Source organism: Eulemur rufifrons, chromosome 30, assembly GCF_041146395.1.
Source record: "Eulemur rufifrons isolate Redbay chromosome 30, OSU_ERuf_1, whole genome shotgun sequence".
NCBI lineage: Eukaryota > Metazoa > Chordata > Mammalia > Primates > Lemuridae > Eulemur > Eulemur rufifrons.
The window spans coordinates 48,521,145-48,543,615 of NC_091012.1; the positions used below are offsets into that span (position 1 = coordinate 48,521,145).

At 34.6% G+C, this 22,471-nt stretch overlaps 1 protein-coding gene across 3 annotated transcripts in view; it reads left to right on the forward strand.

Moving 5' to 3' along the window:
• Window positions 1–22,471, forward strand: part of TENM1 (teneurin transmembrane protein 1) — a 532,730-nt gene that overhangs the window by 356,810 nt on the left and 153,449 nt on the right. For all 3 annotated transcript variants that reach the window (XM_069463375.1, XM_069463376.1, XM_069463377.1), the window contains exons 12-14: window positions 7,438–7,623; window positions 9,214–9,237; window positions 11,085–11,231. In XM_069463375.1, coding sequence (XP_069319476.1) covers window positions 7,438–7,623; window positions 9,214–9,237; window positions 11,085–11,231 — 357 coding nt within the window. The remainder of the gene's footprint in view (window positions 1–7,437; window positions 7,624–9,213; window positions 9,238–11,084; window positions 11,232–22,471) is intronic.

Here is a 22,471-nt window from a genome sequence, read left to right on the forward strand (position 1 = left end):
AATATATTTTTGCAGCCAATGTTTATAAGTGAGATTTGCCTATTAAAAAATCATTTCTAGAGCCAAGTGCAGTGGTACATGATGCCTGTAGTCCAGGCTACTTGATAAGCCGAGGTAGGAGGATTGCTTGATCGCAGGAATTTGAGTCCAGTCTGGGCAACATAGGAAGACCTTGTCTCTAAAATACAAAACAAAACAAAAAAATAATTTCTCCTCTTCTTATCCTATGTTGGAGCTAGATCATAGTAGTCTCATAAAATGATTCAGGAAGCTTTCTCTCTTTTCCTATTTGCTGGTATAGTTTAAAATAGAGATTATCTGTCCTTTGAAATTTTGGCAAAATACACCTGTAAAACCATCTGGGCAATTTTCAGTATTTTTAATGTGTATTCAGGTTTTCTATTTCTTCTCAATCCCATTTGTTTTCTTGAAAAATGTCTACTTCATCTAAGATTTCAGACTTACTGGAATAAACATGTCATAGCATTCTCTCATTTATTTTTAAATTTGAATCTTTAATGTTTATTTTATCTTTTTTTAAGCTCTACCTTGCCAGAGGTTTGTCTATTTTTTTTTAATTTATGTCAAAGACCCAGATGCCAGTCATGTCAATCTCTATTATTTCTTTGTTTCTGATTTCATTAACTTGTGCTCTTATCTTTATTGTCTCCTTCATCTACTAATATGTAGTCCTTTTTTCTAACTCCTTGAGTTGGATGCTTTGCTCATTAAATTTCAATTGTTCTTTTCTATCACATGTATTTAAGGCTGTAAATCTCTTCTAAGTTACTGTCTAAACTGTATCCCACAAGTTTTTATAAATAGTATTTCATTGTTATTCAGTTCTTAATTCCCAATATGATTTTTGAAATGTAATCCATGACTTATTTTAAAGTGTGCTTTTAAAGAACACCTTGGATTTTTCTTTTGTCATCTTTCTGTTCATTGATTTCTAATTTTACTGCATCTTGCTGAAACCGTGTGATCTGTATGATGTGGAATCTTTGCCATTTGTTCAGCCTTGCTTTGTGGACTAATCTTTGTCAGTTTTTGTGAGTTATTCTGTGTGTGCTTGAAAATAATATATATTGTATAGTCATAGCTTTGGGATTCTATATATGTCCATTATATTAAATGTTAAATTATATTGTTAATTGTGCTACTCAAATTTTCTACATCCTCTCTAATTTTTGATCTTATTACTAATTGTGGAATTATCAAATTGCTTTATTATAAGTCCATCTTTTTTTTTATGTATTTGGAAGCTACATTTTCAAACAAGGTCTGGATTGTTACATCTTCCTGGTAAATTATTCCTTTTATTATGTAATGACTCTCTTTATCCATAATTATGCTTTATGCTTTGAAGTCTATTTCATCTGATAATATTATAGTAACACTAAATTTCTCTTGGTTGCTATTCTATTATGTTTTTTCTTTTTATTACTAATTTTTTATATTAGTATGTTTTCAGCTCATCTCTTACCAACAAAAAGAATATACTAGATTTTGTTTTTCTTTCAGTTCCAGATCCTCTCTCTTTTCAATTGCAAGTTCAGTTGGTTCTTATTTACTAGGATTACGGACGTGTCTGGATTTGTATCCTATCATCTTCTTTTGTGTCTTCTATTTCCAGTATTTATTTTTTCTTTGACTTTTCCCCCTTTCTGCCTTTTCTTTGATTGAGTTATCTTCATTTTTCCCCCCTCTTCTAGACAGTTATATATTCTGTTGCTGTTCTTTTAGTGGTTACCTTTAATTTTTAAGATTTTACTGATATGTACATACAGAAAAATACAAAAGTCATAAGTGTACAGCTCACTGAATTAGCAAAGTATAAAACACTTGTTAACCACCACCCAGATCAAAATATAGGCTCCTACTCTCAGAAACCCCCTTTGTGCTCTGCCCCAATTTTCTTCCTATTTCCCTCCTCCCCAAGGTAACTACCCTGACTTCTAATGCTTGCTTTTTGAAAATTTTATTAGAGGAATTTTACAGTATGTATGATTTTATGTCTGATTTCTTTCACTCAGCATTATTTTTCTGAGATTCATCCATAATATGGCACATTGCTGTAGATCATCCATTCTCATTATGGTATACCATTTCTTCACATAATTACCATAATTAATTATTCATTCTTTTGCTGATGGATATTTGAGGTGTTTCCATTTTTTTGGCTAGTACGTATAATTCTGCAATGAATACTTTTATATTAATACATATCTTTGATGAACTTTTGCTGGCTTGCACTTCTGTTGAGGAAATACTAAAGTGGAATTGTTGAGTCACACCGTATACATTTATCCAATTTTAGCAGATAATTTCCAATAGTTTTCCAAAGTGGTTGTACCAATTTGCACAACCACCTATGGTATATGAGATTTTCTATTACTTCACATTGTCACCAGCACTTATACTATTACTTACTGTCAGTCTTTTAAATTTTAGCCATTCTTGGGGGTGTGCACGATATTTCACTATTATTTCAATTTGGATCTCCCTTTAAGTGATGGTGTTAAGCACCTTTCCATATATGTTTGGCTATTTGGATATCCAATTTTGTGAAGTGTCTACTTAGGCTCCTTGCCCATTTTTCTATTGGGCCATGTGTCTTTCTATTACTGATTCGAAGAAATAGTTCTTTGTGTATTCCAAATACAAGCTCTTCAACTATATATACTGTAAATATATATGCTATAAATATTAATATATTCTAGCTCTATACTCTATAGCATGTATTTTCTCTGTCTTTTGGTAAGAAGTTCTTAATTTGGATGTAGTTCAATGTATTATTTTTACCTTTATGGTTAGCATTTTGGGGTACTTTTTAGGAAAATTTTTTCTACCCTAAGATTATAAAGTTATTTTCTTATGTTGTGTTCTAGAAGCTTTGTCAGTTTATGTTTACTACATTCTATTTGGAATTGATTTCATGTATAAAGTGAACTAGAAATATCTTTTTTATAGTGGATATTGCATTTCCCAGAACCATTTAATTTAAAACAATAGTCTTTTCCCATTGTCTATAGTGCCACCTTTATGATAAATCAAATGTCCTTGCATATGTGGGTATTTGATCTATTTGCCATTGTGCCAATACTGTCTAAATTAACATAACTTCGTAGTAAGTCTTGCTATCAGCTACAGTATGTCTTCTCACCTCATTCTATTTCTTTCTTTAGCTGATTAATATTCTCTCACATAGGCTAACACAAAACCGTTGAGATATGGATTGGTGTTACATTGAATCTACAAAAAAATTTGGGGAAAATTGGTATCTTTCAAAATTGAGATTTCCAATCCATGAACATGACATAACTTTCCATTTATCTAGGTCTTCTTTAATTTCTCTCATAAGTTTTTATAGTTTTCAGTGTAGATCTTGAACATATTTTGTCATATTTTTTTACTAGGTGTATAAAATAAAATGATACAATTTTAAATAGCATTTTTAAATTTTCTCATTGTTTGCTGCTGATATATAGAAATAAACTTATATATTTGCCTAGTATATAGATATCGTCTTACATTTATGTATTAATTCTAATAATTTATAGATTATTTCTGACTTTGTACATGTACAATAGTACTGTCTTTGAATAATGATGTCTTTATTTATTCCTTTTCAATGTTTATACATTTTTTTCTTTGTCTTACGTTGTTTCACTGGCTAGGACAAATCCAGAATTATGTTGTATAGAAGTGATTATCATAGGCATCCCTTCTCAGTCTCAATAATACAAGAAAAGATTTCAACATCTCTATTAAATATGGTGTTTACTGTGGGGGGTTTGTAGCTAATCTTTATCAGATTTAAAGTTCCTTCTAGTCTTAGTTTGCTACAAGTTTTATTATGAATGGATGTTTAATATTTTATCAGATGCTTATATATCTATTGAGATGATCATGTGATTTTTCTTTTATTCCATTTATGTGATGAATTACAATGATTTTCAAATGTTTTTGAATGTTAAAGTATTCCTAGAATAAGCACAAATTGGTCATGATATTATTTCTTGTCATGTTATGCTAGATTTGCTATGTTAATATTTGTTTATGATTTTTGCATCCATGACTTAGATCTTCATGAGTGAGATTAGCCCTTTATTTTTATAATTTCCTCATCAGAATTTTATATCAGTGTTATGCTGGCCTCATAAAGCACATTGTGAAGTGTTTCCTTGTTTTCTATTTTTTGGAAAAATTTATTCAAAGTTGGATATTTTTCTTCCTTAAAAGTTTGGTATATTTACAAGTGGAGTCATCTGAAACTGGAGTTGACACTGCGGGAATTTTTTTAATTTTTAATTATTATGGTACATAATATTAAATATTAATAAATTCTTTTTAAATCTTCAAAAATAAATAAATTCTTTGCCTAGGCTGATATCTAGGAGTGTTTTTCCAACATTTCAACATTTTCTTCTAGCATTATTATGGTTTCATGCCTTACATTTAAGTCGTTTATCCGTCTTGAATTAATTTTAGTGAGTGGTGAGAGGTAGGGATCCTGTTTCAATCATCTGCATGTGGCTATCCAATTTATCCCAGCACCATTTATTGAATAGGGCTTCTTTTCCTGAATTTATATTGTTATCTGTTTTGTCAAAGATCAGTTGGCTGTATGTGAATGGTTTTATATCTGGGTTCTCTGTTCTGTTCCATTGGTCTAAACATTGTCTCTATTTTTGTGTCAGTACCATGCTGTTTTGGTTATTATAGTCATGTAGTATGGTTTGAAGTCTGGTAATGTGATGTCTCACTATCTCACTGAGATTGTACCTTTTCAAGGGTCCCAACTTTATGCTAGAGTTTCAGACTGGCTACCCATCTTAAATGGGTCTAAGACCTCATTTCTTTTCCCTTTGTGGACATAAATACCCAAGAACCTAGTCATATTATAATTGAGTCTAATAACCTTCAAGACTGCCAGAGGATTGACTCATATGCTTGCTGCTTCTACTCTTAGCATCCTCTTTGCTTCTGGAACTTGAGAATTTCTCTTTTTGTGAGCAAAGACATGGAATTTTAAAATTATTACATTATATCCAACATTTCTAATAGTTTATATTGAGATGGTTGAAGAATAGCCTAGTCTGCCATTTTGCCAATACTGTTTACCTAGTCCTATTACTTTTCAGACAAAAACCACAATGATATACTCCCCTATGCCTAACATTTATAGTTTTATAAAGCAATATATGGAAAATGTTTGCCTCTAATTATTCTAGTCTGCTCTGACTTGACTGGCTTTGACCATTTAGCTCCCTAATCTTACAAGGGCTGTTTTGGTTCAGCGTTTAGTGTCTTGGGAGGAAGCCATTAAGGGGAGCAGAAACACAATCCCAGCTTCACTACAAGAACTGAAATTATAAATCCTGATTATCAGTCAGAGATTCAGACCAAGATACAAGGACCAAGGGCTCTTTTGAAATAATTCTGACTGAGCTACCTCTTATTAGCAAAGGCCCAGATTTTTAAAAAATATTTTTCTGTGTCTTAGACTTTTCTTACAACCTGATGATCTCACATACAGCTTTCCATTCTCTCTTCCACCCATTCCAATCTGACTTTACATATACCACTTTATCAATACAGCTCTTCCTAAAGTAACCAACAATATCCATGTTGATAAATCCAATGAGCACTTCTCTGCCTGAGTCTTACTTGACCTTTCAGCAATCTTAGATATAGTTAACCACTCCTTTCTAGAAAAGTGTCCTCTTTGGATTTTAGTTACACTACAATATCCTGGATTTCTTCCTATCACTCACTGCCCTATGCATCCCAGTCTCCTTGGATGGTTCTTCTTTTTCTACCTAATCTTTAAATCATTGAATGCTTCAGGGCTCATTCCTGGGGCTTTTCTTGTCTCTCTCTTTAGGGATATCAACCAGTTCCAGCCTGTAAATACTACCTATGTGCTAATGACTGCCAATTCTGTATCTCTAACCCTGGCCTGTGAGAATCATGTATCCTATTGCCTAAATTGACATCTTCACTGATTTTTCTATACATATCTTAAGGTTAATATGTTCAATCTTCCTCTTTTATTTTTCCCTCGGCCTTTTGCATTTCATTATTGGCATGACTTACTTAAGCCAAACTTTTATTTTTACCTTTCCTTCATCCCCCGTATCCAATCTTGAGGAAATCCTGTTTGGTTATACTCTAAAATATATCTCAAATCTGTCCAATGGCTCTGTGAGTTGTAAATATTTTTTATTCCTATTGTATTCTTACACAAGCAGAGATTAAGAGAGAATGTTAGTAAATTGCCTAAAGGTGCATAGCTATAAAGCAGAGGAATTACGCATGCAGGTATCTTTATTTTAAATCTACTACTCTTTTCATCATACCCTGACCCTCAAAGAATACTTGTTAATAAATTAGTGAACAGATTGATCCAGATTATAATAAAATCTATAATTATGGCTCATCAGAAGAATATTATCACCTATTGAAAAATAACTCTGCTATCTATGTAGTATATTAATATCTATACTTTGTAATATATAAAACCAGTTTCAGAATTTGAGACTATGAAAGAGACAACTTGGTTTCTAGAACACTCTCTTTTTCCTTCAAGGATATATGACCAATTATACCCAGGACCTACTACATTCTTTCAATAGGCTTTTATCCTACTTCTACTCCAGCAAGGGAATTAGATCAAGAAAGAGGCTTGCCAAGCTTTTATTTTGGTTTTTCTACTGTCATGATTTTATTAATATTCAGTGTTTCTCATATAAAAGTCAAGGGGACCGAGGAGAGAACCTCAGCAGAGCCAGTACACACCATCATTATATTGGCTAAATACTGAGTAGCATTTCAAGATAAGAAGGCTGTGTACTTTAATCAACAGGAGTCATTGATATGCTCAAAATAAATGCAAATATTTTTAGTATGATCAGAGAAACTGGTTGATTGCCATCATTGGCAGCTTTACCTTTTGTATGTTATGAATTTTATTAGAAAGTTATCTTTCCAATTCTTGAACCTGTCTTTCTGAATGAAGTTAGGGCAGTATTTTGCTGAGATTTTTTCAAATGATTTCTTACAGTATCACAAAATTCCTGCAACATTATTTGTGATCTTACCCAATTTTTAGTGAAACCTGCTTGGTATTTGTTTGGCATTAATTTCATTTCTAAGCCTTGAATGCCATTATCATTTTATGGACTTCTCAAAATCAATTTGGCTTAGAGTTTATTTTATAGAGACTTAACTACCTTTTTTTACAGAGTCCCTTGTACATTCAATCAGATGCTAGACATCTTTGTGACATTTTGTTTATAAAAAATGTTTATAAGCATTTTGTTTAAAATATAAGTATAGACTGGGATTTTTGGTAATTCTAATGTTTTGGGGAAAGAATATATGCAGATTTTAAGAAAATATGTTAATGTGTCTTCTTTGAATTCCCCGCAGAGCTCTGTACCATGGAGTGTGGAAGCCATGGGGTCTGCTCAAGGGGAATTTGCCAATGTGAAGAAGGCTGGGTAGGACCAACATGTGAGGAACGTTCCTGTCATTCTCACTGTGCTGAACATGGCCAATGCAAAGATGGAAAATGTGAGTGTAGCCCTGGATGGGAGGGCGACCACTGCACAATTGGTAAGTATCACCATACTTTAACTAAAGTAAATTGGATTAATTGAAGTAAGAGTAGTCTAATGAGTCAATCACTGGGCTTTTAGTAGAATTTGAGATTGGAGAAGAGGAGGAGGAGGAGGAGAAGGAAGGTTGATTATAAGTTGGAAAGTTTCGTGACCTGGAAGGTTTCTTCTTTCATTGATAATATCCTACTTATTTCTTGTGTCATTTCCTTTCTCATTACTTCAGTATTTCTAATGTTTTCTGCTTTCAAGTGCTTTGAGTTACTCAAGTGAAAGATGATACATTGGAATAAAGTGTCATTAGTTAATAAGAGAAGTGCTTTTGTTGTGAAGGTAACATTCACTGCCCATTTTTCCTTTTGAAAAGTATAGGTTGTTTTGGTTGAAAGCACTTAGCGGCAATTTCATTAAATGGGACTACTTTAACAGGGGCCATTCAATATCATTAGAGGCTATCTTTAATGTATATGAGGAAGGCACTCCTGACCTATCATCAATAGAACATTTATGTTGAATTGTTTATCCGGTAGTATAGAGAGTTGGTACTGAAGTATCCACCCTCTCTCACCCCTTGTCACCAATTTCACAAATTTTCAGGATACTCCCTGGGAAAACAGTCTCTGGGCATGAAAAAGCCTATGTAATAATAAATCTATCATGCGATATTCACACTATAAAAGGCACTAATTAGTTATAAAACACTTTATTTTTCTGAAAAACAATCAAAACCCTTGACATGTACACATATTTTCCACAAAGGTCTCTTGTATAAACAGAGGGACAAGAAGGAGTCCCATTGTTCAGGTAAGGAAAGTGGATCACAGAGTGCTCCAGTGGCATTCCATCAGTACACAGAAAATCCATGCAGAGCAAAGGCAAACGTGGGCCTCTGGATACCCGATTCATTGTGGGCCTTCTTTCCCCTACTAGGCTGTACTATAGCTTTCATTTTTAGGTGAAAGTATTTTGTTATAATGGTTGGAACCTGCCAAAGTAATGTATAATATATATAACGCATATAACATATAATCTTAATAAACTGCATTATTACTCTACTAAAGGTATAGTAAGTCTTGTTCTGTGACTGTGGAAAATATTTAAGATTCATTAAAAAGGTGGTGAGGGGTGAGATTCAGATGCAGCATAAGTAATTACATTCCTGCACTACAGAAAGTTTATTGCCTTCACATAAGAGAATTTAAATATTGTGATGATTACCAAAGGTGGTTACCCCAGAACTTCCCTCTAAAGATATTACTAATAAGAAGTTGAAGCTAGTGCTCTGTCACAGAAGTTGTTGCTGAAATGTAAAAATGCAGCTCTTACACTTTTAATGAAATATGACACTTTTTTAGGAAGCCTAATAGAGTTTCTTGCAGAAAAGCCATTAATATCTTTCCCACAGAAAATATCATTCACAAACTACACAGGCCAGTGTACCAACTTTTGAGCTGCAGGCATTTAGGCATTTCAGCAGTTCACAGTTTGCTGTTCTCCTCCCAGGCAACAGATGGTAAACCATTAGTACATGTTGTATAGCTTTGGTCTCCCAGAAATTCATTCAATCACTCTTTTCCCCCTCTTTTAGCTCACTACTTAGATGCTGTCCGAGGTAAGATTTTTCTCACCAGTTTTATAACAGAAATATATTTTAAACAGAAAATATACGTGTGGGAAAGGAAGGGTGGTATTTTGGGGGGTTGTTTGGTTGTTTTTACTTGTGGCAATCTTATTTAAGTACAATATTTTAAGTGTCATGCTATAGTGGTCGGAATAAAAGCTAATTTGTTTTTCTGACATCAACAAATCACATTTTGCCATAGTATAGAATGGACTGATAAGCAGTTTTAAGGACTGTTTTTCCTTACATTTATATTGAGTTGTGTGTGTCTGTGTCATCTGTGTGTATAGTACAGGTAATTATCAATAAACTAGGTTTAGTTAGATGGCTGAACTTTTTCTTTAACATAATAATATTGCTCCAAGTCCATATACAAGGACTATTAAGTCCTTACAAGGGCAGAAGAATTATCCCCCTAGAAGTACCCCATCATCCATCCCTCCAGAGATCTTCCTTTGAGAGAGACAGCAAAGGTTTTTCTGTCTGATATCGTAGTGCCTTTCATTACCTCAGCTGCAGAAGTTGAATATGTCCCAAATTATCCTTAATTTCTCCTTATCCATTGTCTATCCATTAGAATGGAAGTCCATAAATTCCCTTCTCAATCCTGTGTATGTTCATCCTATGCCACATTATAAGGATATTATATACATAAAAAACTTTTCAGATTTTTAACAGCTATCTGTCATTTTATTGTCAAGTTTTTTCTTCCTCTAGTCCATTGATAGTTGCTTAGAAAATCATTTGAAAGGAACACTGGGTTACTTCTACAGATTTTTTCAAATTAATTTTTTGCTCTTTATACTTTGAGAATTTTCTCTCATAGACAGAAAATGACAAGAATATTGGTTGGACTAACCCCAGTAAAATCCAGGGCTGGTGTTGCTACTGGGAAAATATCCAGAAGATATGTGTTATTATTGCTGTCTCAGTTCATCTACCCACTGAGCACACTTTGTTAGAGTAGAACTCTGAGCTACTTGTCGAAAGAGAAGGGCAATCTGAGAATTTAAAAGTCTAAAGAGGAACTACTATGAGTGTCCATGCTTTATCAATGGATCTAAGTCATTTAAATACTACACTTTCCTCTCGACTACATTTTTTCAATTATTCTCTACAATTTTAAAAGTCTAAATCTGGCTTTCATTAATTTCATGAACATTTCTTGAGCATTTAATATTGTTGTAGGCATAACATTATGCAAGCTTTTAAGAGAGATCTCATAGAAGTCAAGATTTCAATCCTTAGCCCTCAGACCAATAATAATCTTGAAGAGAAAAGCTGAGTAGCTACAAAGCGACTGCAGCACATTTCTAAGGCACCATATGAGCAAATATTTAATGGTGTGGTCTGAACTGTATACCAACATACCTAAGTCCTGAAGCAATACATCACAAGGGAAAAATCAGCACAGGCTAGAAGTAGTTAGAGAAAGTTTCTCTTCATAGAAACTGCTATATTTTCCCAACTTATTGGCCATAACTAGATACAGCATCATCCATTCTGTTTTGATTGAGGTGAGGAGATACATTTATTGAAAAGAAAAAAAAAACATTTCTTGTCCCCACCATAGTTTTTGTCCTATCTGAACCAGAGGTTGGGAATTGGGGTTAGCATTAATAAAGCTTAATTGGCTCTCTAAGGAAAACCACTGCAGAGTAAGGAATAACAAGTTCCCTGGGAAGGTTTTGCAAGCAAGCAAGCTCCTCTTCCTTTTATTCAACACCTCATCTGAATGAAGCCCAGATGATTAGATGCTTCCCCATAGACAGATACATCATTGTTGGCCAATCCTGTTCTGATGTTTCCATGATTGTTACTCTCTGCTGTCCTTTCAGATGGCTGCCCAGGGCTCTGCTTTGGAAATGGACGATGTACCCTGGATCAAAATGGTTGGCACTGTGTGTGTCAGGTTGGTTGGAGTGGGACAGGCTGCAATGTTGTCATGGAAATGCTTTGTGGAGATAACTTGGACAATGATGGAGGTGAGTCATTTATAAAATGTTCACATATGAAAGGAATAGCTGCCTCTAGCACAGTGGTGAACAATCTAGCTGAGGGTAAAAATGAGGAATCCTCAGTATAAATGATATTGAGTTATATGAGGTCATACCATTTTTCAATCTCAATCATATTAAAATGATATTATTTATTAAATATGACCAGGCAATATTTCACATTTTTTGCATGCTTTTTATCTCATTTAATTCACATGAGATATAGGTACTATTATTTTTCCTACTTGGAGACAAGAAAAATAATGCTCAGAGTGGGAGAAGTAAGTGATTTATGTAAGGTTTCACAGCTAGAAAGTAGCAGAGCCAAGGTTCCAGTTCAAGGCTGTATGACTTCAGAGTCTGTTTTCTTAACTAATACCCCATGCTGTCTCCCCTACCTATAGTATCTATCATACCAAATTAAATTAATATGCCTCTGTTCAAGCTGTCAGATGTTAGTGCAGCTTGCACTATACACACTGGAAATGATTTTTCTTTGTTTTTAGTTATTTAGAGCTCCCTCTTGTGTCTCTACCTCTTAGTAACACTTTATACCTTTCAGAGGACAGTATCAAGACAATTCAAGGTAGAAATTTTAATATTTAATTCAAGAGCTGCACATGATATTTTTAAAAGCCACATGTGGCTCTAAGGCCTTAGGGTAACCATTCTCTTTTAATCAAGCCAACAAAGCATCTAATACACTGTACAATGAGACCTCAAAACAGCCCAAACCACCTCTGAGTGTACCTAAAACAGCACATCCTCACTTTGCCCATACTTTCTACTCAAGGAAACATAAAATTAACAAAAATGTTGTTTTCTAATTTCTGTATATTAGCTTAAAATGAAGTAGGTAATTAAATTTGCCTTCTCACATTGCTATATCTGCTTAGATAATTATATTCCTTGCCATTTGAATCCAAACACAGGGCTTAAATCAATAAGGTAACAATGATAGCTTATGTATCAAATTGGATGTAAAAGTTTCTTCCATTACTTGTTCTGGCCTGCCGTTAACCTTAAAAAGTTATAAAACCTGGCGTGTTGGCTCACGCCTGTAATCCTAGCACTCTGGGAGGCTGATATGGGAGGATTGCTTGACCTCAGGAGTTCAAGACCAGCCTGAGCAAGAGCAAGACCCTGTCTGTACAAAAAATACAAAAATTAGCCAAGCATGGTGGCTCATGCCTGTAGTCCCAGCTACTCAGGAGGCTGAGGCAGGAGGATCATTTGAGCTCAGGAGTTTCAGGTTGCAGTGAACTATAGTGACGCCACTGCACTCTACCCAGGGTAACAGAGTGAGACTCTGTCTCAAAAAAAAAAGGGGGTATAAGACCTTATAAAAATTAAGTGGAAGCAACTTTGTGATGAACGCATTGACTGCCACACCAGAAAAAATATTTTTTCCCTGGGGCCACAGTGTTTTATTAAAACAAAATGATCCTTTCTAATTTGTTATTTTTTATTGTTTTCTGTGTTTGAGTTATATGCAATGCAACCCATGTGTTTATAATTAAATTGTCAACATTAATTATAACAATAAGAACATCAACAAGTAAGATTTTCACAAACCAACTGCAGGATATTGCTTCATGAGGCCCTGAGCTCAAAACTAGCCTGAATTAAATACAACTCACATGGCTGTCCATGTGTTAAGAACACAGAGCCTTGAAGTTAGACTGTCTGGATTCAAATACTAGCTCTGACTCCTACTTAATGGTTGTATGATTTGGGGCAAGTTTCTTGATGTCTCTTCAATTTCCTTATCTCTAAAATGGGGTTGATAATATTAACTGTCTAATAGGGTTATTATAAATATTAGATGAGATAATTCAAGGAACCACTTAAAAGATAACAAACTGCACCACACACACATAAACACACAGCTTAGAACAGACCATTTTCCAAAGAGACTGTTTACTACTCATCTAAATTGAAAACCTTGTTTTGGAAGCTAGAGTCAAATTTTCAATTAAATGATACACTGATAAACTACTTAGTTGACTTTTATGGCCCTCCAAGACTCATCTTCACTTTCCTTTTCGTCCTTTTCATTGTATACTCCTTACATGGTATGCCCTCGCCTTTCCTCTACCCATCATTCTCTGTCCATCATTTGAGCCTCAACTCAAGCCACATCTTCCGTGAAACCTCTAACATACACCTCTTCAACAAACCATGGTGCTTATAATAAGCACCATACAATATATGCTTAATTATATTCTGTCTATATGGTTTTCTTGTTGCATATTAAGTATGACCCATGGCTCATAGATATATGTCCAATGTAATTAATAATAATAGTATCTCACTTGTATCAGGCACTGTGCATTTTTATTTAATCCCCATGATGTAAACACTACTATTAACACTACTTTAGAAATTAGGAAACTGAGGCACAGAGAAGTTAAGTAAGTTGCTAAAGATCATATAGGAAGCAAATGATGGATCCAGGGTGTAAACCTAGATGGTCTGCCTCATTACAAAAAAGGCTTGGTATAGTAATGGAGATTTCTCAGTTGATGTATTGCTTAAAGGGTTATGCTCAGAAAATGCATTAACAACTTACACAATTATAATTTCTTGCTCAGTTAAGGTTGAGCCAAAATAAGGTTCTTGTCTTAGTAAAGTAATAAAAATAATTGAATATTTAATTATCAAGCATTTTTATGGCCTCAAGGTCACCTCAAGGCAGCCAAAATATGTTTAATGAATGGATCAATTAAATATTAATGAATTAATGGATTATCAATTCTTGATGTCTGTGGCATATGTATAGATTTTACTGAATGTGTATTGACCTCTGAACATTCCTTTAAAACTGTGTACCTATATGCGAATTACAAATCAAAGCCCCTGATATAAGTTCAGTGTATTTTTATGATTGTCTCTTTAGGGTAGGGAGTAGGGGGGAAGGCTCCTTGAGTGCCAATTACCATTTTTTCCCTATAGTAGGATTAAGGTAATATTGATGATAAATATAGATTCAGGTCTACTTTGAGATGGAAAGATGGATTGACTAACCTCTGAAAGGCGCATGACTAAGATTTTAGACCAATAATTCCATTTTGATAATGTTTAAATATTACCCCTCAGAATACATTAAATGCCCTTCATTTAATTCTGGATAGCTTTGCAACTATCCAGAATAGCTGGATTCATTTACTTGAATATTACTAGTGATTAATATTTGCATACGTGTTTGTGCATATGTATATATGTGTGCTGTAATTAAATCAGAAAGTGCCAATTGAATCTTTTTGAAAAAAGTGGTCCTGATTTGTAAAGTGTAATTTTTAAGAAATCTTCCCAATCAAAAAAAATCACTTTCAAGCAGTCACTTCAAGGAGCTGCTACTTGATTACTCCATATTATAGCTGATACTTACAGAATGGTGGGATTTTTTGCATTCTAATCAGCCTTGAATACTCATTAGTATTGCTGCCACTTCCTGCAGCTTTTACTTTACTTATACTCTGATTCAATGCATTGTGACTCATAGTAACTAATTGGGCTGCATTGACTATGTGGGTGACACAGCTGGTCCAGAAGCTACCTAAGAGCTTCTTGAACAGTAAAAACAGAAGAGAGAACAAATAACCTTTGGATTTTTTTTCTTAACATGCAAAAAAAGGAAAGCTATCTGATGTATTGTATATGTAAGAACTAATTACTATGGAAGTCAAAAACCTATCAAATGTCTTCACCTCATTTGTCCCTTTAGTCAGCAAGCACTTACCACATTGTACAACCCTATGCTTGGAGGAAATTTAACATTATGGTGACCACATTTTCATTTGTTAATAATGGGTCCTGATTTGGGGTTTGGAAAATATGATCACCATACATTACATGTACATATGAATTGACACAAGAAAAAAATTTGAACATTGTATTAACCAAGTCGGAATAGTGAAAACAAAGAGGGGAAGCTTGAACTATCGGACACTAAAGTCTACATGAAAGCTATGATAATTAAAGCACAGTGGTACTAATGTAAGAATAGATAGATTAATGCAACCACATTAAAGCTCTAGAACACAACCAAGTACAAATAAAAATTTAGTGTATTACAAAAGCAGCATCAAAAATCAATGGGAAAAAAAAGCATTATGAAATACATGTTGCTAGGACAATTATTAAGAAAATACCTTAGATTTTCAATTAATACTATACTACAAGAACGAGATAAATGAAAACACTTCAACTGGATTAATGAGTTAAAGGTAAAGAAAACTGAAACACAATTAGAAGAAAATATAGGTGACAGATCTTACAATGGGAAAGGATTTCTTAAAGATAAAAACAAAGGAAGAAACTATAATAGGAAAAAATAAATTTGACATAGTAAAAGCTTAAAACTTTTTTTGGCCAAATTTATAGACCATCTGATATCTAAATATTTGGAGACATCAAAATCTGCATTGTCCAGTATGGTAGCCACTATCCATGTGTGAGTATTTAAATTTAACTTAAACAACATTAAAAATTCAATGTTTCATTTATACTAATCACATCTCAAGTGTTCAATAGCCACATGAGACTAGTGGCTACTATGTTGTACAGCACAGTACTAGAGCATTCCCATCTTCAGGAAAAGTTCTATTGGATAGTGCTGATCCAGATGTTTAACTCAAATGTTGACCTTTCAGCCAAACATTTCACATTGCGCACCCAGTTTTCCATTCATTTATTTTTGCCAAGTATTGTACCTGGCACTGGGGAGAAAATGATAAAGAAGACAAGTTTCTGCCTTTGTGGAGCTTATGGTCTAGCAAGGAAAACAGATATTAAACAAGAACCCACACAAATAGCTATGTATTTACAATTTTGAAGAGAAAAATTTTAGGGTACTATAAATGTGCATGGGAATCTAACTTAGTCTGGGTGGTGATGGAGACTTCATAGGAATCAGGGAAAGAATGTTCCAGGCCATATACCAATGCCCCGAGGTAGAAATGTACTAGGCTCTTCTAGGAAGTAAAAGGCTTTGTGGCTGGAACACAAGTCAGGGAGAAATTAATATATGAAGGTAGGCAGGGGCCAGATCATACAGAACAGTGTGAACTTTACAAGATATTTAGTTATAAAACAAAGATTCCATTTTATTCACTCTAGTTATAGAGGAAGGAAAGTGGACTCTGATATTGTGGTAACACTGTCAAGGAGGTTCCAAAGATATAGAATAAGAATGTTTCATCAAACAGCCTTTGTTCTCTGATCTTTTAAGTATTTGTCACATATTTGTCCAAGCTTCTCTGGTACAAACTCTTCTAGTGGTCTATATTCATATTCATTGGTAAAAACAATAAGTTAATTGCCTAAAAGAGAATGATCTTTCAGGAGTCATTCTTTATAACAAGTCACCATTCATTAAGTGCAATAGCTATTTTCAAGCCTCTTTTATGATGTAGTGTTTCTAGATCTAGAAAACAGCACCATGAGTGAGTTATGAACATATATAAGCTCATGGATCAATGAGCCTCGTGTTTTGAATGGCACCAGCATGCTGCAGTGTTTAATAAACAGGAAAATGAAAGAGAAGGGATAATGAATTGACAGCATTTGCTCTATTTAAGGACCAGACATCTTCCCCACATTTACTTTTGAGATTTGGTTGAGAACAAAAGACCTGATATCAGAAAGCATATTCATAATTATTCTCTTCTGATTACACCCCCCCTCATTTCTAAGCAACCTATTTATTAAAGGGTTGACACTTAGTTATGAGAGTCTAAACTGCCAAGTGCTTTCAGATGCAAGTAGAAGGTAGAAAATCTAAACTCTATAATTGAGTTCGCTACTGTATGACTGGGCATATCACATTATCTGTCAACTAAGGCCACTGCTACTTGACATCTGCCTACTTTGCAGTGGTGAAAATGAATGAGATAATGCTTTAAATACAGTAAAGTGGGTAATAAAAGTGTAATATGAATGAAGAATCTATTAATAACATATTTTGATACATTATTTGAATGTTATTAATCTGTAGGCAAATTTACAAATGTCATAGAAGTAAGACTTTTAGGGTATCCATTTATTCTTAACAAATATTTATTGAAACTTACGTTGAGCTAGGCATTCACCTAGTCATTGAGGAAATAGCAACACTTAATGAAGATGAAGTCCATGCCTCCATGGAGCTTACATTCTAGTTACAAAAGGCAGACAATAAACCAAAATTTAAAAATATATAGGATGAAAAATATTCTTCTTCCACTGTTGGGAATATAAATTTTTATGATAATCTAAAAAATAAAAAATAAAAATATATAGGATGATACAAGGTGGTAAATGTAGTGTAGAAAAAAAATTTTTTAAAAAAAGTAGGAAAAAAAAGGATAGAAAGTGTAGGACAGGGGTGGAATTTTGAACAAGGTGGTCAGAGAAAGTCTCACTGAAAAGATGACATTTAAATAAAGACCCAAAGGAGGTAAATGGTGAGCCATGTTGGTATCAGGATGAACATTCAAGCCATACAATTGTGTGTGCAAACACCCTAATACAGGACTGTGCTTGGCACAATCAAGGAACATCCAAAGCATCTGGTGAGATTGTGGTGGGGTAGGAAGGAGGTTGGAGGGATGATAACAGGTAATATCTGAGAGAAAATAAGGAGACAGCAAAAGACGAAGGCTGTGAGGAAATAAGTCATTGTCAAGACTTGAGCTTTTACTCTAAGTGATGTGGGAAGCCATTGATGGCAGGTGGGAACCAGGAGGACATGAACATTAGTGGCATACAAACAATTTATTTTCTCGACCCAGAAAAATTTAATGCTATGTGATTATAGCAATAACAGTGATTTGGGCAAACCAAATCCTGAGTGCACTTGAGTCTCTTCCACTGTCTTTTTACTAATACAGCAAAATCCTGGGGTGAAAGTCATTCTGAATAAATGGAAAAAAATGAATTATAGACTATTTCCAAAAGAAATATAGTCATAGTACCTTAAATGCATATAACAGCAACAACTAACCTAGCAGGAATACCTAGTAGGTGGGCCTGCTTTAGTAAAGAGTTATGAGTGATTTATAATTAGTCCATTGCTTATGGCTTTTTTATGCCTGAGGAGATTTTGTTTTCCTGAGTCATTGGAATGAATAGCCCTTCAATTTCGTTTTCACTATAATTTGCTTGGTGGACCCTCTAGCCTATACATGCTAAAAATGTTATACTTCAATCCAATCCCTGTCCAAATGGTGACAAATTTTGAATCACTGAAATTCAATGGATGAGAAGTTTGTAGTATTAGTGTCTGTCTACTCAGAGCTACACAGGATCCTACCTACCTGACAACCTAACCAAGCATAGTTTGCAAAATGAATACACTCCAACGAACTGAACAGGCTACACAGAAGTCAATTGCCCTCTGGCCAGTGATAAGACAACTTCAATAAATATGAGGCTGAATGCTTTGCCATTGTAGACCATTGGCATTTACCCCTAGGACTCTATCTCTAGTCTCCTTGCAATCCATATAGTCTAAAATTTGGTATAATAACAATAGCTAACATTTATCAAATACTAGCTACATAGTAGATACTGTCCTAAGCTCTTTGATTATCTTGCCAACTTTATTAAGGTATAAATGGTATACAAAAAAAACCCAAACATAATAAATGTAAATAATTTGGTGAGTTTAGACATATGTATATACTCACCACAATCAAGGTAATAAACATATAAACATATTCAATCACCTCCAAAAGTTTCCTTGTGTCCCTTTGTTTTGGGGGAGCTTGGGAGATTTTTGTGGTAAGAACACTTAACATGGGATCTACCCTCTTGACAAATGTTTAAGTGCGTAATACTTTATTGTTAAGTATAAGCACTATTTTGTACAGGAACTTGTTCATCTTGTAACTGTAACTTTATACCCATTGAACAACAACTCCCTGTATCCGCCACCTCCAGTCTGCTGGTAACCACCACTCTATTGTCTCCTTGTATATGTTTGACTATTTTAGATGCCTTATATAAGAGGAATTATGGAGCATTTTTCCTTCTATGACTGAATTATTTCACTTAGCATAATGTCCTTCAGTCTATGGCCATACCATACCACCCTGAATGCACCCAATCTCATCTTTATGATTATTACAGTATGTGATCTTTGCAACAACTCTACAGTGTAGGTATTATTGTTGTCCGCATCTTACAGATGAAGAAACTGTAGAATCCAAGAGTTGAACTGATTTGTCCAGGATCATATAGATTATAAGTCCCAAAGTCAAGATCAGAGTCAAAGTCATCTGGGTTTTTTTTGACCCTAACCACTTCATGTACTCTAAGCACCTATGTATAGTCAAGCACTTGGAAGTCCCGGCTTAGGTCAGTACTAGTAATACTCACTGCTTAGATGATACTGTTGAATATGTGATTTGCAGTCATAATACTAGGTGTTTAATATGACTTTCAGATTACTTCCAACTGTGCAAACACATTTAGCATCCCCTTCTTTGTTTGTAAAATGGGGAAATGAAGATGAGAATGTCTACCTAACAGGGTTCTTACAGGTATCGTTGAGATAATATATATGGAAGTACCTAGTGCCTGACAAATATTAACTAATCTATATGTGTTTCCAAATCCTCTTGGATAACCTACCATGAATTATCTGTCCATTTTTATCAGTGATAATCTGGGTGCTGTCCCCCAAGGACATATATTTGTAAATTAATTTTCAGGATTAGTAAAGTATGGGTTTCCCTTGTATCACTCATATTGCTTTATCCATTTCCTCTTTCAACCAAGAGCATACCATAAGTAGGTGAAAGTTTAATTGTGATGACTTGATCACATAGCAAATAAAACAGTGTCCTTGATCATCATCAGTGCCAATTGAGCCAACTGGCATGGTCCCAAACTGGTTGGCAAAGCTAGGATTAATGAATGCCATGTTTAGTCCTTCAAGACAATGTAACCTCCCTCTTTTTAGCTACCTTTTATTTTTATTCCTTCCTAAAAATAAAATCAGTTAAGAGTTGATATGTCCATATCTGACACCCTGATCTTGGCTGTCAGTAGGGTGCCGCAGCTTCCAATTCAGAACAATAAAAGAGCTGTTAATAGCAAAAAAAAAAAAAAAAAGACAAAAAACCCACACATCCAGTGTGACTGTCATTTGCACTTATTTGTAACAGTCTAGACATACTGTATGGGGTGTTATCCAATGTGATAATTGGTAACTATGTCTTTGCCCATGTACTGGCCTTACCTAGGAATCATAACATGGGGGTTGCATGCCATTATTGGTCTGCTTTCCTACGGTCTTTCTATATTCAACAGAAGCCTTGCTGTTCTCTCAGAAACAGAGGTCTGAGAGGGTCAGCCCTGTGTAATAGTCAATTATTAAATATGAAACATTAGCTTGAAATCTATAGCACATAACTAGATGAGAGTGTGAGTTCCAATTTTGAATTGAATCTATGTTTAGTTTTAGAATTCAATTTTGAAGATCATCTTGGCATTAGTATTTATTTTAAATCTATGTCTTTTAAAAAATAAGCTGGAATTGTGTTATTGACAGGTTGAAACCTGTAAATGTTCAATCTAGTGTGTGTGTTAATATTTGCTAGGCATGACACTAGGTACTTCCGCATATATTATCTCAATAATAACAAATTCACTATTCAATAAAAATGTAAGATAAAAGTGACTACCTATTTGAAAAGCAGTTTTTTCATTGTTTAGTGTGTTATGCACCAATTCCAGACATCAGAGAGCTTTTTTAATCAGCCTGATATTTTTGCCAGCTTTTCAGTGGCATCCAGATGTTTAATTAGCAGAGTAAAGAGATAATGTGCTAATAAGAGGCTGAAAACAACGTATTGGAGGGAGAGGTGGCAGTGGCATCTAAAATCTATAGAAAATCTGTTAATATAATTTGCTGAATTAAGGGAGAAAGCAGAGCAGAAGGGAACTTCTTATTGAAACAAATCCACACTGAAAAGTTGGTCATCAGTGAAAAAGAAATATGTATACAGAGAAATAGAAATCAGGAGCAAAAATATACTGAACAAACAGGAAAGGCAAGACAGAAGCAAACTGCATTTTAAATCAAAGTAGTGTCTATAGTACAGGGAATTTGAAAGGACCACATGTGGGGAAAAATATTTTTCCTGGGTGCCCTGGGGCTGCTGTTCCAAACGCCTACTCTCTTGGTGTTCCTGGCTTTTATTGCCCCCAGCTGTGGTACACCCCCCTCTCGCTCCACAGGAGCAGCCAAGTGGGGGAGAGAGAGCAAGCAAAAGACCTGCAGGAAACCAGTGCCAGTAACTTGCAGCAGCAGCAGCCTTAAGGAGACGGTGATCCATCTGAACCTCCCTATTCCACTGCAAGCCAAGAGGATTAGCGCCTTTATATTTACCCTTGTTAAACAACTGAATTAGAGCCACTTGCCTGCTTTAAGGACCTTGGAAGGACTTTAATTTTTTTGCTTATTGGGCATGGAATGAAGTGTCCATATGCTCAGTTAATCACTCCAACCCCTTCTCTTCTCATGTAATTCTCTTAGAGCACTTCTTACATTTTCCCTAGTATAAGATTCAGCTGTTTACATACCTGTTTCCTACTAAGCCATGAGCTCCTAAAAACATGAAAAGGGTCTTTTTATCTTTTTAACCTCCCCAAGCACCCAACAGTGTTTTGCACCTATTAGATTCTCAATAGTCTCCCCTCCTCTCAGAACCCCTGTGCCAGACATCATTCCTCTACCAAAGAAGGAAGCCTTTGTGTTACTTTTTTTCTTGGTACAACAGTGGATTCAGGAATCCAGAGCAAATGGTGCAGCACCAGAAAATGAAACAGAGACTCATCACATTCCTATATCTCAGGTTTAGTAGTAGTAATAATTGCATCAAAAAACTTCTGTTAGGCATAAGTAAACTTTAGTTGCTTCTACAAATTCCTGAAAGAGTGGTAAAAGTGATTCTGCAATTTTAGTGTGCATCAGAATCACACATAATCATGCAGATCAAGTATGCATAATCCTGGGCTATGTAGACATTCTGACTCAGTAGGTGGAGCTCAAGAATATGCATATTTCATAGGTTCCTCAGGTAATTGACTACACATTTTGAAAATCACTGCCCTAGATACGTTTGTCACCATAAGAATCCCAACCTTTATTTTGAGAATTACCAGTAGAAAACAATATTGGGAGGATTTTTTAAAAATACAAATTCAAGTGGCAAGTACTTGTTAATTGTGTGCTCATG